The sequence below is a fragment of the Silurus aristotelis genome (assembly GCF_946808225.1).
Source record: "Silurus aristotelis genome assembly, chromosome: 29".
NCBI classification, from domain to species: domain Eukaryota; kingdom Metazoa; phylum Chordata; class Actinopteri; order Siluriformes; family Siluridae; genus Silurus; species Silurus aristotelis.
Window position 1 is genome coordinate 8,733,863 of NC_139602.1, and position 13,457 is coordinate 8,747,319.

General features: G+C 37.7%; 1 protein-coding gene across 1 annotated transcript; it reads right to left on the minus strand.

Annotated features, from left to right (window-relative positions):
• Nucleotides 1-570: 570 nt before the first annotated feature.
• Nucleotides 571-11,431, minus strand: agtrap (angiotensin II receptor-associated protein). Its single transcript, XM_083535433.1, has 5 exons — nt 11,276-11,431; nt 10,530-10,564; nt 8,907-9,018; nt 8,564-8,756; nt 571-782 (listed from the first exon to the last, which is right to left on the minus strand). Exons 1-5 carry the CDS (start codon nt 11,300-11,302, stop codon nt 658-660), a joined length of 492 nt encoding a protein of 163 aa, XP_083391559.1. The 5' UTR covers nt 11,303-11,431; the 3' UTR covers nt 571-657.
• Nucleotides 11,432-13,457: the final 2,026 nt, after the last annotated feature.

Sequence of the window (13,457 nt, forward strand, 5' to 3'; positions counted from 1 at the left end):
TCTCTAGGCTGATCAGTGGAAAAAAGGATGCCCCTAAGCTCAATTCAAAGTTTCATTGCAACGGCTGTAAAAACGTATGTACATTTGATTTTTCATTTTTAATTAGAATTTAATATATTTTGGAATAAAGCCGTAACATAAAACAATGAATAATTTCCAAATGCACTGTGTGTGTGTATATATATATATATATATATATATTATACTGTATATAAAATCATATACACACACACACACACACACACACACACACACACACACACAATATGGATGAAACCGGCCTATCAGCTACTGTTGTTGTAGGGTGAGGAGGCTTGGGGTGCGGTATTACAATTCATCATATGGGTGTACAATAGGATTGAGGTCAAAGTTGTGATGATGACACATGAGATCTCCCTCTCCAAACTATTTAACCTTCATGGAGCTGGGCTTGTGCACAGGGTACATATGTGTACATATTTTACATTCACTTGAAAACTAAATTAATTTTAAAAGCAACATGTTGAAAACTTTCACCATTTCAGGCAAAAAACACAAATGTACTGATTACAGTAACAAGTAATGCTACGCTTCAGTAACATGGTTCGGTTTATGTTTTGTTTCCCCAGAAAAGCAGTGACCATTTTTTTTAAAACAGACAATGAGTAAAGACATAAATCAGTAAGCTCGCACTCCATGCTTCTGGTCCTCTCCTTGAATAATTGGCCCGGGCGTGTTGTCTGATTGGCCCTGCTGGTCGATGGACTGATAAGTGTCTCGGTTCTGGGTCACTGTCGGAAAACCTGGGGAGACAATGGAGGACATCTGGATTTAGAGGGCAAGCAGGGATCTAGGAAGTGTTCTGGTAAATTTACTCTCAATTTTCTTCCACTTTTAATAAAAACAGTGTATATATATATATAAAATGATACCAGAATGTAACATCACTAACACACACACACTCAGAATATTAAAAAAAAAAAAAAAAAAAGGAATTGTACCACTTTTTGATACAGCATATGGTTCCACTAAACATTGCAATACACCATTAAACTGGCTTTAAACTGGGGTTTTATTTAATAATTTATTATAATTTTTTTTTTTTTTGACAATTCACTGCTATTCAATTCACCTTCTAAAAAGCCAAATCAGACTGGAGCCTCCTAAAAAAAGAAATAAATCTCTGAAAAGTAACGAATAACAAATTTCATACATTTTAAACGTCACATTAAACGAAACGTAAAATGTTCTATGATGTATTTAAGAAAGAAACAATTCTCTTTGTGTTGAACTTGTCTTTAAAAAAAAAAAAAAAAAAAGAGTTTTAAAAATATAATATAATGTATTAATGATATATTAATATATAAATATAATAATAAAAACAAAATAGGGACTTTATGTGAATTAAATCACAATAAATACCACAGGATCGCTTTTTAAATTAAATAAAATCTCGTCATTTTCGCACATGAACTGAAGTAAAGAGATTTGGAGAAAAATGTTAAATAAATAAAAACAAATAAATAAGAGTGAAAAGAACCATAGTAATCTAAATGCAACAGAAATATCTAAATTCTTATTAAACAGCTAATTTTTGCTGCTAATGCCTACCAGGAAACAAAAAATAGAATGGTTTAAGTAGCTAGAACATAAACAAAATTTATTGAAAATATATTAATAGTAATTTCTATCAAGAAAGCTGGATATTTAAATAGAATATAAAGCATTTATATACATACACATATATATATATACACATACATACACTAATATATATATATACACATACATACACTAATATATATATATATATATATATATATATATATACACACACACACACACACACACACACACACACACACACACACTAATATATATATATATATATATATATATATATATATATATATATATATATATTAGTTTTTCCTGGGATCCCGGATGCTCAGTTTTTGGTCTAATTTACATTAAATGTGTTTTTGTATCAAAACATTTAAAACAAACAAAAAAAAAAACCATATAAAATCATGTCATTATCAAGTATACATATAAATGTGAATCTTGCATCTAGCTGTCAAGTATTTCATATAGTTTCTGTCAATAGTTTGGAAATACCTTTATGGTTTTTGAGAGACATATCTATGTTCCTTTCATTTATAAACAATTTAACAGTATGACAATTCACTTTGACAAATATACAAAAGTTCGTCATTTTCTTTGAAAAATAAATACACTAGTAAGCGGTTTGCTCTCTAAATAACACTTACAGAGCTTAGACATACGCTTCAAGTCATTGTCTGGCTGTATGGTGAAATCGGTTCCAATTAGCTTCAGTCCAGGCGCAAGTACATGGTGTTAAAGTATGGAATGGTAGCCATGTTCTATTATCAGTATTCCTTTCACCTGAAATAATTCTCCAACCTTCCCTGCTTCAAAACAACCCCAAACCATTAAGCTTTTTTGTGTTTTACACAAGTTCCTCTGTTAGAGACAAAAAAGTCAAAATCGAGACTCATCTGTCCAACCAAAGATCTTTTCTTCCAGTCATTCACTGTCCAATTTTTTGTGTGATTTGGTCTTTTACCTAGTTTGTTGCATAGAAACAAAAAGAACATTTATGTGTCTCAAAAAAAACAAAATTTTAGGTGTTTCCAAACTGTTGACTAGTGCTGTATATAAAAAAAATTCATATTGAAATTCCTATTCTGGAGACATTCCCATTTAGAAGAAAAAGAATTACACTGTTTTTTTTTAGTATGATTTATTAAAATACAGCTTGAAATCCCCCAAAAATAAAATAACAATAAATAAATGCAGGTCAAATTCAACCCAGTTGTTGCTATCTATTAAAAGTAACTACGTGTACAAAGAATAAATAAGTAGCAAACCTTCAATGCATACATTTAAATTGCAAATATTTACAATTTTCGGTGCTCAAAAATTAAATTTTTTTAAACTTTGCGTAAAAGTTTACAAATGAAAAATCTGATATTGCTTGTTCCCTTACTCTACCTATAAAATCATGTGCAACTGTTCAAGTAAACTTTAAATTCCACAGTGTTTGGATATTGGAGACAAACATACCTTAAATAAAAATGCTGCGTTAGAATAAAACTCAAAACTGACTTAAAACTTCCATCCAAATTCAAATTAACACGGCTGCTCAAAGCTTTGAGAATAAATAAAAGCAGTACGTAAGCAGTAAGTAATATTGTATATACTTGAATTTCCTTTTCATCAATCAGCAAAATGGCATTCTGTTTAATCTACTACTGTAACTACAAGTTCAATGATTTTCTGAGGTAAAGTTACATCACTCATCACAGTTCGAACTCAAAGTTAAAAACTCAAAGGTTAAGCCAAGTTAAGCCAATACTTTTCTTCACTTGTTATCTAATGGATATTTAATTAATGCCTAATACATTCTAAATACCTACTAGATAGAACAGTAATACTGTGCATTCTAGCCTAAGAAATACAAGGTTATAAACCTTATGCTAACCGGCGATGTACTTCTCACGTTGTAGCTCAAAAGTTTTAACTCTAAGATTAAAAAAATAACATAACTACAACATAACGTTCTCCTTACAAGTTAAGCCATACACAGCAAATTTTTGCTTTACTATCCTAATGGCCGTCTAAAGAACTACTAGCAAGAACATTAATACATCCTAGCCTAAGCAATACAAGTTTATAAACCTTTGAAAATTCCCATTTTAACGCTCTTACTCATGATTTTTGTGAACAAAAGGCACATGTCTGTTGATGCCTCATGCGCAGTTACTTTCAATGAGAAGTTGCACAAATGTTTCAGTAATTGTAGGATTGCATTTATGATTAAAAGCGTCATTTTATTACCGAGCTGTAGGCAGACGGATTTTTTTTTCCAACTAGCAAAACTCTTATTGGATCGTTATGCAAAGTAACTAACTAACTTTCTTTCACTTTGGGTATCTGGCAGTTTTGTTCATAAAATTATAAAATGGCAAAATTCTGACACTATGACTTGTTTTTATACACTCAACTGTAGAAGACTTACTGGTGTCATTGTTTCGCATTGATCATTCCAGCTACACGTTTTAGACAGGTGTTATATTTTCAGATGCTCATTAGAATATTAGCATGCCCACTTGGACATTGAGTTCAAGCTAGCGTTTTGGCAGCGATTTCATTTACATTTTATCCTGGGTTTTTTTTCTCCACAATCAAATTGTATGCTGTTCATCACATTCCCTGTGGCTCACTCACAAGTGACTAAACGCACAGATTGGGCATGCGTCGATGGATTTCTGAAAAGCATTTACATCGTTGGTTTTGACATTTCATCTCTGTGTTTATCAGAACAAACATGCGGCAAATCACACACACACACACACAAACGCACAAACAGGCAAACACACACACCACAATAATTTATAGCTTACACAAACAAAGTGTCTGATTGGCTTCACAAACACAGAAATTAAGAGTAAAGAGAGGAAGTGAGGAAGCTTTCAGTATCGTCGCCCAAGGAAAGTGGTATCAGCGCTGTCGGTGGTGCAACGACTGTCCACTGATGTCTCCAGGTCTGACAGGAAAAAGTGATACCGAGATAAGATGGACAGACAGAGGGAGCAGAAAAGCAGGAAAACAAAACAGTGAGGACGGGGTGACTAAAAAACAGACAGGTGAAAACAGACAGCAATAAAAATAGACATTTTTATAAATATGTATCTGTATATCTGTATGTGCAGCTATGAAAATCCGAAGATACAGAAGTTTATGCTGGTGTTCTTGTGGTTTTAACTCTGATGAACTCAGTTTTTAAACATAAATATATACAGCAAACCTGCCAAGCCTGAAGTATAGTCCTGAGAAACTGGGAGCTTAATAAGCAAGAACACACACAGTATGTATCTTTAATAAATACCGAAAAATTTCTCTGTGGAAATTGATTCATGTATTTTTGTTTTGTTTATACCTTTTTTGGTGTCCATAATTTTGTGGCATTCCTAATAAACTAACTAATTAAGATCTAATTCATTTAATAATTATCTAACAAAGTAACTTAAAGATGTAATTAATTTCAAAATTAACTGACTAACAAAATATTTGACTAACTAAATAATTAAGTAACTTTCTATTGAACTAATTAACTGATTAACCATCCAACTGAATAATTATTCAGCCAGTCAGCAAATTGATTAGTTAAGTCATAAAAGTAAAAGTAAACTGCATCATCTTTCAATTCTGCATCTACAGACTTATTATTCCATCGTCAATTAATGAACGCAACGCATATTCCATTGACATATATATATATATATGTATTGGGTCACCTGGTCATAAGTATGTTATGTGATTTTTGAGCATCGCATTCCACATTCCCTCCCAATTTCCTCTTATAATTCCTCCACTCTTCTGGGAAGATGTTCCACTAGATTTTGGAGTAAACTTATGGATATTTGTGTTCATCAGCCACCAGGGTGTTATGAAATGCAGGTACTGATGTAGATCATGCAGATCAGATCTTTCAAGGACCTCACTTTGTGCACAGGGGCATTCCCATGCTGGAAAAGGATTTGGGTTTCCAAGTTCAAGTGAATGCAGAATTGTAATGAAGTGCATCTAAAGACGTCCTGTACGATTGAGCTTCTCCAGCTTTGTGGTAACAGTTTGGAAAAGAACCACATAGAGCAGGAAAGGTCGGGTGACCCAATACTTTTGGAAATATAGTGTATATACACATTATATATATATATACACATATACACAGTAAGGAAAATAAGTATTAGAACACTCTGCTATTTTGCAAATTCTCCCACTTAAAAATCATGGAGGGGTCTGAAATTGTCATCGTAGGTGCATGTCCACTGTGAGAGACATAATCTAAAAAAAAAAATCCAGAAATCACAATATATGATTTTTAAACTATTTATTTGTATGATACAGCTGCAAATAGGTGTTTGAACACCTGTCTATCAGCTAGAATTCTGGCCCTCAAAGACCTGTTAGTCTGCCTTTAAAATGTCCACGTCCACTACATTTATTATCCTAAATTAGATGCACCTGTGGTGTGGGGGAGTGGTGGCTCCAGCGGTTAAGGCACTGGGTTGCCGATCGGAAGGTCTGGGGTTCAAGCCCCGGTATCGCCAGGCTGCCACTCTTGGGCCCTTGAGCAAGGCCCTTAACCCTCTATGCTCCGGGGGTCCCTTACGAGGGAAATATCAAGGTCCCTGACGTCGGTGTGACGTGGGGCCGCCTTCCTGTGGGCTCACCACCTGTGGGAGGAACCGTAAGGGACGGTGCTGTGAGGATTGGGCAGCAGTCGAAGGCGGGGGCCTGCTTAGACTGCTGCCCCCGCGACCCGGATTTACGGATAAGCGGGAGAAAATGAATGAATGAATAGATGCACCTGTTTGAGGTCGTTAGCTGCATAAAGACACCTGTCCACCCCATACAATCAGTAAGAATCCAACTACTAACATGGCCAAGACCAAAGAGCTGTCCAAAGACACTAGAGACAAAATTGTACACCTCCACAAGGCTGGAAAGGGCTACGGGGAAATTGCCAAGCAGCTTGGTGAAAAAAGGTCCACTGTTGGAGCAATCATTAGAAAATGGAAGAAGCTAAACATGACTGTCAATCGCCCTCGGACTGGGGCTCCATGCAAGATCTCACCTCGTGGGGTCTCAATGATCCTAAGGAAGGTGAGAAATCAGCCCAGAACTACACAGGAGGAGCTGGTCAATGACCTGAAAAGAGCTGGGACCACCGTTTCCAAGGTTACTGTTGGTAATACACTAAGACGTCATGGTTTGAAATCATGCATGGCACGGAAGGTTCCCCTGCGTAAACCAGCACATGTCCAGGCACGTTAAGTTTGCCGATGATCCAGAGGAGTCATGGGAGAAAGTCATGTGGTCAGATGAGACCAAAATAGAACTTTTGGGTCATAATTCCACTAAACGTGTTTGGAGGAAGACGAATGATGAGTACCATCCCAAGTACACCATCCCTACTGTGAAGCATGGGGGTGGTAGCATCATGCTTTGGGGGTGTTTTTCTGCAAATAGGACAGGGCGACTGCACTGTATTAAGGAGAGGATGACCGGGGCCATGTATTGCGAGATTTTGGGGAACAACCTCCTTCCCCCAGTTAGAGCATTGAAGATGAGTCGAGGCTGGGTCTTCCAACATGACAATGACCCAAAGCACACAGCCAGGATAACCAAGGAGTGGCTCTGTAAGAAGCATATCAAGGTTCTGGCGTGGCCTAGGCAGTCTCCAGACCTAAACCCAATAGAGAATCTTTGGAGGAAGCTTAAACTCCGTGTTTCTCAGCGACAGGCCAGAAACCTGACTGATCTAGAGAAGATCTGTGTGGAGGAGTGGGCCAAAATCCCTCCTGTAGTGTGTGCAAACCTGGTGAAAAACTACAGGAAACGTTTGACCTCTGTAATTGCAAACAAAGGCTACTGTACCAAATATTAACATTGACTTTCTCAGGTGTTCAAATACTTATTTGCAGCTGTATCATACAAATAAATAGTTAAAAAAATCATACATTGTGATTTCTGGATTTTTTTTTTTAGATTATGTCTCTCGCAGTGGACATGCACCTACGATGACAATTTCAGACCCCTCCATGATTTCTAAGTGGGAGAACTTGCAAAATAGCAGGGTGTTCAAATACTTATTTTCCTCACTGTATATATGCCAGATAAAGCTGTATAAAATACTTTCTATATTAGACCAATTTCCTGGTCCTGATCCTGTACAGCTTATTGCATTTCTGCTTGAACTCATGTGACTTGACAAATTAGTGTGTCATTGAGCTGAAAGCTGAATCAGGTGAACTTTTATTTATTTATTTTTTTTATAAAAGGGAAAAGAGCCAGCAGTACTGCAGGATTAAGAAACACTCGCTAAATCTAAAACCCGACCAAAAGCAAGAGGTACTTACCGACTTCGGGGTGTTATTTGATGCATGGCAGCTGTGCGATATTTCATATCAACCTGCTGTGTCAGCAACTTGAGTGAAATAAGGTGTGTAACATTTAAAAATAAATAAATAAATAAATAAAACGTACATGCATACATCACATCTGCAGGAGATATTCACCTTGTTTCTGATATGAAAACATTCCGCTTTGGATCTGTTCCAAGGATCAAGTATAGAGTATGGGACCATTTAAATTCTTTATCTCTGGGGAATTTTAGCTTTGGACCAGGCATTTATCTTGTGACTGTCTCGCTAATTCATTTACACTCGTCCTTTGGCTCAATCCGTCTACTACACAGTGTTACACGGAATTAACGCACACTGAGGGAGGCCAGAAAACAAAGTAGGTCAAAGCAATAGAGCTGGAAGCGACACAGGATGAGCACATGCATCTCAACACACCACATGTTAAGCAATCCTTCGCTTTGACAATAGCCGGATTCATCCACGGGTTTTATTTTAAATTAATTCAACCTGAAATTTTCTTGAAATGTAAAGAAATATATACCAAAATCTGTTTTCCTGTTTGGCTGAGGAGCAAAAGAGTCAATAAATAGCAGTGTCCTCATTTGCATACCTCGTGGCCGTCCACTTACCGAAGTTGATGTTATATTCTCCGCCTCGCTCACGGTACATCTGATAGATGAAGAAGCAGGAGAAAGGCTTGAGGATGAGGCTGAGGATGGCCATGCCGCTGCTGAAGCGGAACAAGTCTCCGGTGCTCAGCGAGTAAAATATCGCAAAGTGGACGATGTCAAGTACGATCGTCAGCAACAATCCAATCAGGAACTGAAGAGAATAAAGTCAAAAGAAACGTGTTGATTTATTTCAACTCTTTTTTCATTCGAATTCTTTTTTTTTTTTTTCTTCATTATTTTTGCTACCCGATACATTTTGATTTCACAAACATAGATCTCCATATCTTTTTAGGTGACGTACCATCAATACGGCATCTACAGAGTCCCTCTGGGCCACGGCCCACACACCCACAGCTAACACACTGACGTTTGCCCAGATGTAAGAAGAAGGTAGCCAGGGCATCATGCAGCCCCTGTGATCACACACACATACACACATTTACATTACACAACTCACTGCAACACAATGTTGGACCTTAGAGAAACCAGTCACTGGAGAAATATCCAGATTGTAATCACATTTGCACAGAAGATCTTGACATGCCTCATGACCACCAATTAGCATTAGGAATCATATTAGATATTTATATATATAAATAAAAAAAAATATATATATATATTTTTATCTAAAGTTACACTGTTTAAACAAACTGAGTATTCAGTAGGCAAGATTTTTTCACTCTGTGGATTTCTATAATTTTTCTACCAGATCCTGTATGGGGAACTATGTTTCTGTTTGTTTCACGACTGAGGAACCATCAGGGATTTGGCCCACCTGTGAAGAGGGCGAATATGACATGGATCAATATAAAGGAAAAAATAATAAAAAAAAATACAATAAAAAAAAGAAAAAAAGAAAATCGACAACCAGGCTGCAGAAATATTCAAAAAATAAACCACCTTCCTGCATTCCACACTAAAACTAGCTATTTTAAACTATTTACTAAGCTACTAAATTATGCTAATTTGTCTGGTCAAGCGACATTCCAAGAACGCTTATATTTCTAATACCCACCCCAGGATGTTTCAACGCATGTATTACTTCCGCTGTTTCTACCACCACAAACCAAAGCAGATTAGCGACGTCATCTTCAAACATGGCAAATGACATCTTTCAGGAATATAATGTTTGACTTAAAATGTGAAAGCTCATCAAATAATAAAAAAAACCCAGGAACTTTCTAATATGGCTCGATAGAAAGCTAGTCGGAGTGGTATAAGGTTTGTGGAGTTTCTCTAGCGGGATCTATTTTAGCTAGATTGTGTCGGAAATATCACTTACTCCATATTCGTTTTTTGTTTACAGAACTGTTAAAAAGGCAATTCTTGTATTCCTAACCCTGTGCTTACACTGAATGCTGATATTCAGTAAATCTGCACCACACATTTTTGGTGGGGTTTTTTTTTTGTCATTTCTTTAAACACTTGGTAAAGGTTTCTGGAAGAGCTTCACGGGTATGTCTCGAATGCACACGGCCCTCAGCAAACATTCTTTGGCTTGTTGGTTTGTTTTAGTACACACCCCCTGAAACAGACATGTCATCAGTTATGCTTTAGTTGTGTGTCCAAAAGATATCACGTAAAATGACAAAAGCGCCGAGTGAATCAGATCTCAATCTGATCTGTAACCGAGCCTTTGAATGAGTGTTGAAATACCTTTACGACTGCACATCTTTGACTTCACTTCTCAACCTGTGTATTGTCTAAATCTGATGATCTCTACCCGCTCTTGCCCTAAAATGTGTTCATGCCTAGAACCCATGCATACGCCTAGAAGTAGAACCACCGGAATTTTTACGCCCTCGGTTTGTGTTGAACTAAAAACGAGGTGAAATGGAGAAGACATGGAGAAGACGAGGAAGCAGCAGAAATTCCTCGGGTAGGTGAGGAGAAGAATCACCAAGGAGCCATTTGACACACTCACCAGATTGTCAGTAACCAGTGGACCACCAGGATGGCCTGTAAAAACACACACACATGCTATGATTGTGAGGAACTTTTTGGAGGTACCATTAATATAATTCTCACATTTTTGTAGGATATTAATGGTATGCCTTCACTGAAACCTAATAAATAAATAAAAAATAAATAAATAATCCAAATGTCCCCAGTAAGGCAACATTCTTAAGTATGTGTTTGGTAAGCCCTCAAACTAGACAGACAGACAGACAGACAGACAGACAGGAATGCAGACAGACAGGCAGACAGACAGACAGACAGACAGACAGGCAGGCAGGCAGGCAGACAAACAGACAGACAAACAAACAGACAAACAAACAGGCAGACAGGAATGCAGACAGACAAACAGGCAGACAAACAGGCAGGCAGGCAGGCAGGCAGGCAGGCAGACAGACAAACAGACAAACAAACAGACAGACAGACAGACAGGCAGGCAGACAGGCAGACAGGCAGGCAGACAGACAGACAGACAGGCAGACAGGCAGACAGGCAGAGACGTGGTTAACATTGTTTTCTATGTTCTTATATAGATAGATACAGTAGATAGAAACACACTACTTTCTGTTCACATGTGATTATATAAAACGGAATGAATGTGATTAGTAAACACTTCCCCCCTGCAGCTGCTCAACGCGGCTCTCACACCGACCACGGAACTTATAATCGTGCGGCGTGAAAGTAATCAAAGTTGATCAAAGTCAGTAAAGTTACCTTCAGGTTGATGGCTGGAATCTCCATCCTACACCTCAAAACTCAGATCTTGCAGGTTTCCTCCACAGGCCCGTGTTACACACGCTGAAGCGGAGCGCTGAAACTTTCTTCCTACTCGCAGATAGAGAAGCTGAGCGGCGCTTAGCCCCGCCCACCGACTGCCCAAAACAACGGGCATGTGACAGGGGCATGACTCCGACCACGTGACTTCCAACACGTTCCAACTGTGGGTTCCACACTACTCCCTCCCTATTCATTTTTACCTTCTCCCTACTTATAATTCCCTTCTCCCTAATCACAATTCCTTACTCACAATTTCCTTCTCACTGTTTACTTCTCTCCATTCACTGTTCACTTCTCCCTACTCACTATTCACTTCTCCCTACTCACAATTCCCTACTCATTATTCCCTTCTCCCTACTCACAATTCCCTGCTCAAAATTCCCTTCTTGTTACTCACAATTCCCTACTCACTATTCCCTTCTCACTGTTCACCTTTCTCTTCTCACAATGCCCTTCTCCCACTCACTTTTCACTTCTCCCTACTCACTGTTCACTTCTCCCTACTCAACATTCACTTCTCCCAACTCACGCTGGTAACTGGACCTCACATCATATTAATATATATTAATAGAAAACGAATTTCAGATTTTGTTACTTGATGAATGTATCCAGGAATAACAACCACCATATAGAACACAAGCAAAAAAAATTTGATGATCGGGGGAAAAAAGATGACTGAAACGATGACTGGGAATTTATATGACTGACTCCCCCCTGTCTCAGTTACGTTAACCCCAGACTTCTCTTTCCTTCTGCCCTGCTCATTGTATGCTTTATTAACTAGCCTACATCTGTGGTGTGTGAGAGCCAGGAAATGATTCACCAGTGGTAGATGCAATGACAAGAAAGAGGTTAAAGTGCAAAAAAATATATATATATATCTTGATCATGTGACCAAATAAATAATAAAGTAAGTAACGAGTCTGGTTTGAAAATTTAAGAAGTAGAAAATACAGATGTGTAATAAAATTGAGTGAAAGTAAAAAGTTGTCCAAAAAAAAAACAAAAAAAAAATAGTGACGTAAAATTCTGATACCAGAAAAATGAGTATTTCAATACTTCCCATTTCTACTCCCTACTCACTGTTTCCCTTTTCCTACTCACTCTTCTCTTCTCTCTACTCACTATTCTCTACTCCCCTACTCACTAATCCTTTCACTATACTCACTATTCACTACTCCCCTACTCAACAATCTTTTCTCTCTACTCACTATTCTCTACTCCTCTACTTACTAATCCTTTCTCTCTACTCACTATTCTCTACTCCCCTACTCACTAATCCTTTCTCTCTACTCACTATTCTCTACTCCCCTACTCACTAATCCTTTCACTCTACTCACTATTCTCTACTCCCCTACTCACTAATCCTTTCTCTCTACTCACTATTCTCTACTCCCCTGCTCACCAATCCTTTCTCTCTACTCACTATTCTCTACTCCCCTACTCACTAATCCTTTCACTCTACTCACTATTCTCTACTCCCCTACTCACTATTCTCTACTCCCCTACTCACTAATCCTTTCACTCTACTCACTATTCTCTACTCCCCTACTCACTATTCTCTACTCCCCTACTCACTAATCCTTTTTCTCTACTCACTATTCTCTACTCCCCTACTCACTAATCCTTTCACTATACTCACTATTCTCTACTCCCCTACTCACTAATCCTTTCACTCTACTCACTATTCTCTACTCCCCTACTCACTCTTCTCTTCTCTCAACTCACTATTCTCTACTCTCCTACTCACTAATCCTTTCACTCTACTCACTATTCTCTACTCCCCTACTCACTCTTCTCTTCTCTCAACTCACTATTCTCTACTCTTCTACTCACTAATCCTTTCACTATACTCACTATTCTCTACTCCCCTACTCACTAATCCTTTCACTCTACTCACTATTCTCTACTCCCCTACTCACTCTTCTCTTCTTTCAACTCACTATTCTCTACTCTCCTACTCACTAATCCTTTCACTCTACTCACTATTCTCTACTCCCCTACTCACTCTTCTCTTCTCTCAACTCACTATTCTCTACTCTCCTACTCACTAATCCTTTCACTCTACTCACTCTTCTCTTCTCTCTACTCACTATTCTCTACTCCCCTACTCACTAAT

Coding starts and splice junctions, on each gene's coding strand:
- agtrap (XM_083535433.1), bottom strand. CDS start 11,302: ATGGAGATTCCAGCCATCAACCTGAAG. Junction 9,019..10,529: donor CACTGGTTACTGACAATCTG/GTGAGTGTGTCA, acceptor GTGTGATCACAG/GGGCTGCATGATGCCCTGGC. Junction 8,757..8,906: donor CTGTAGATGCCGTATTGATG/GTACGTCACCTA, acceptor TATTCTCTTCAG/TTCCTGATTGGATTGTTGCT.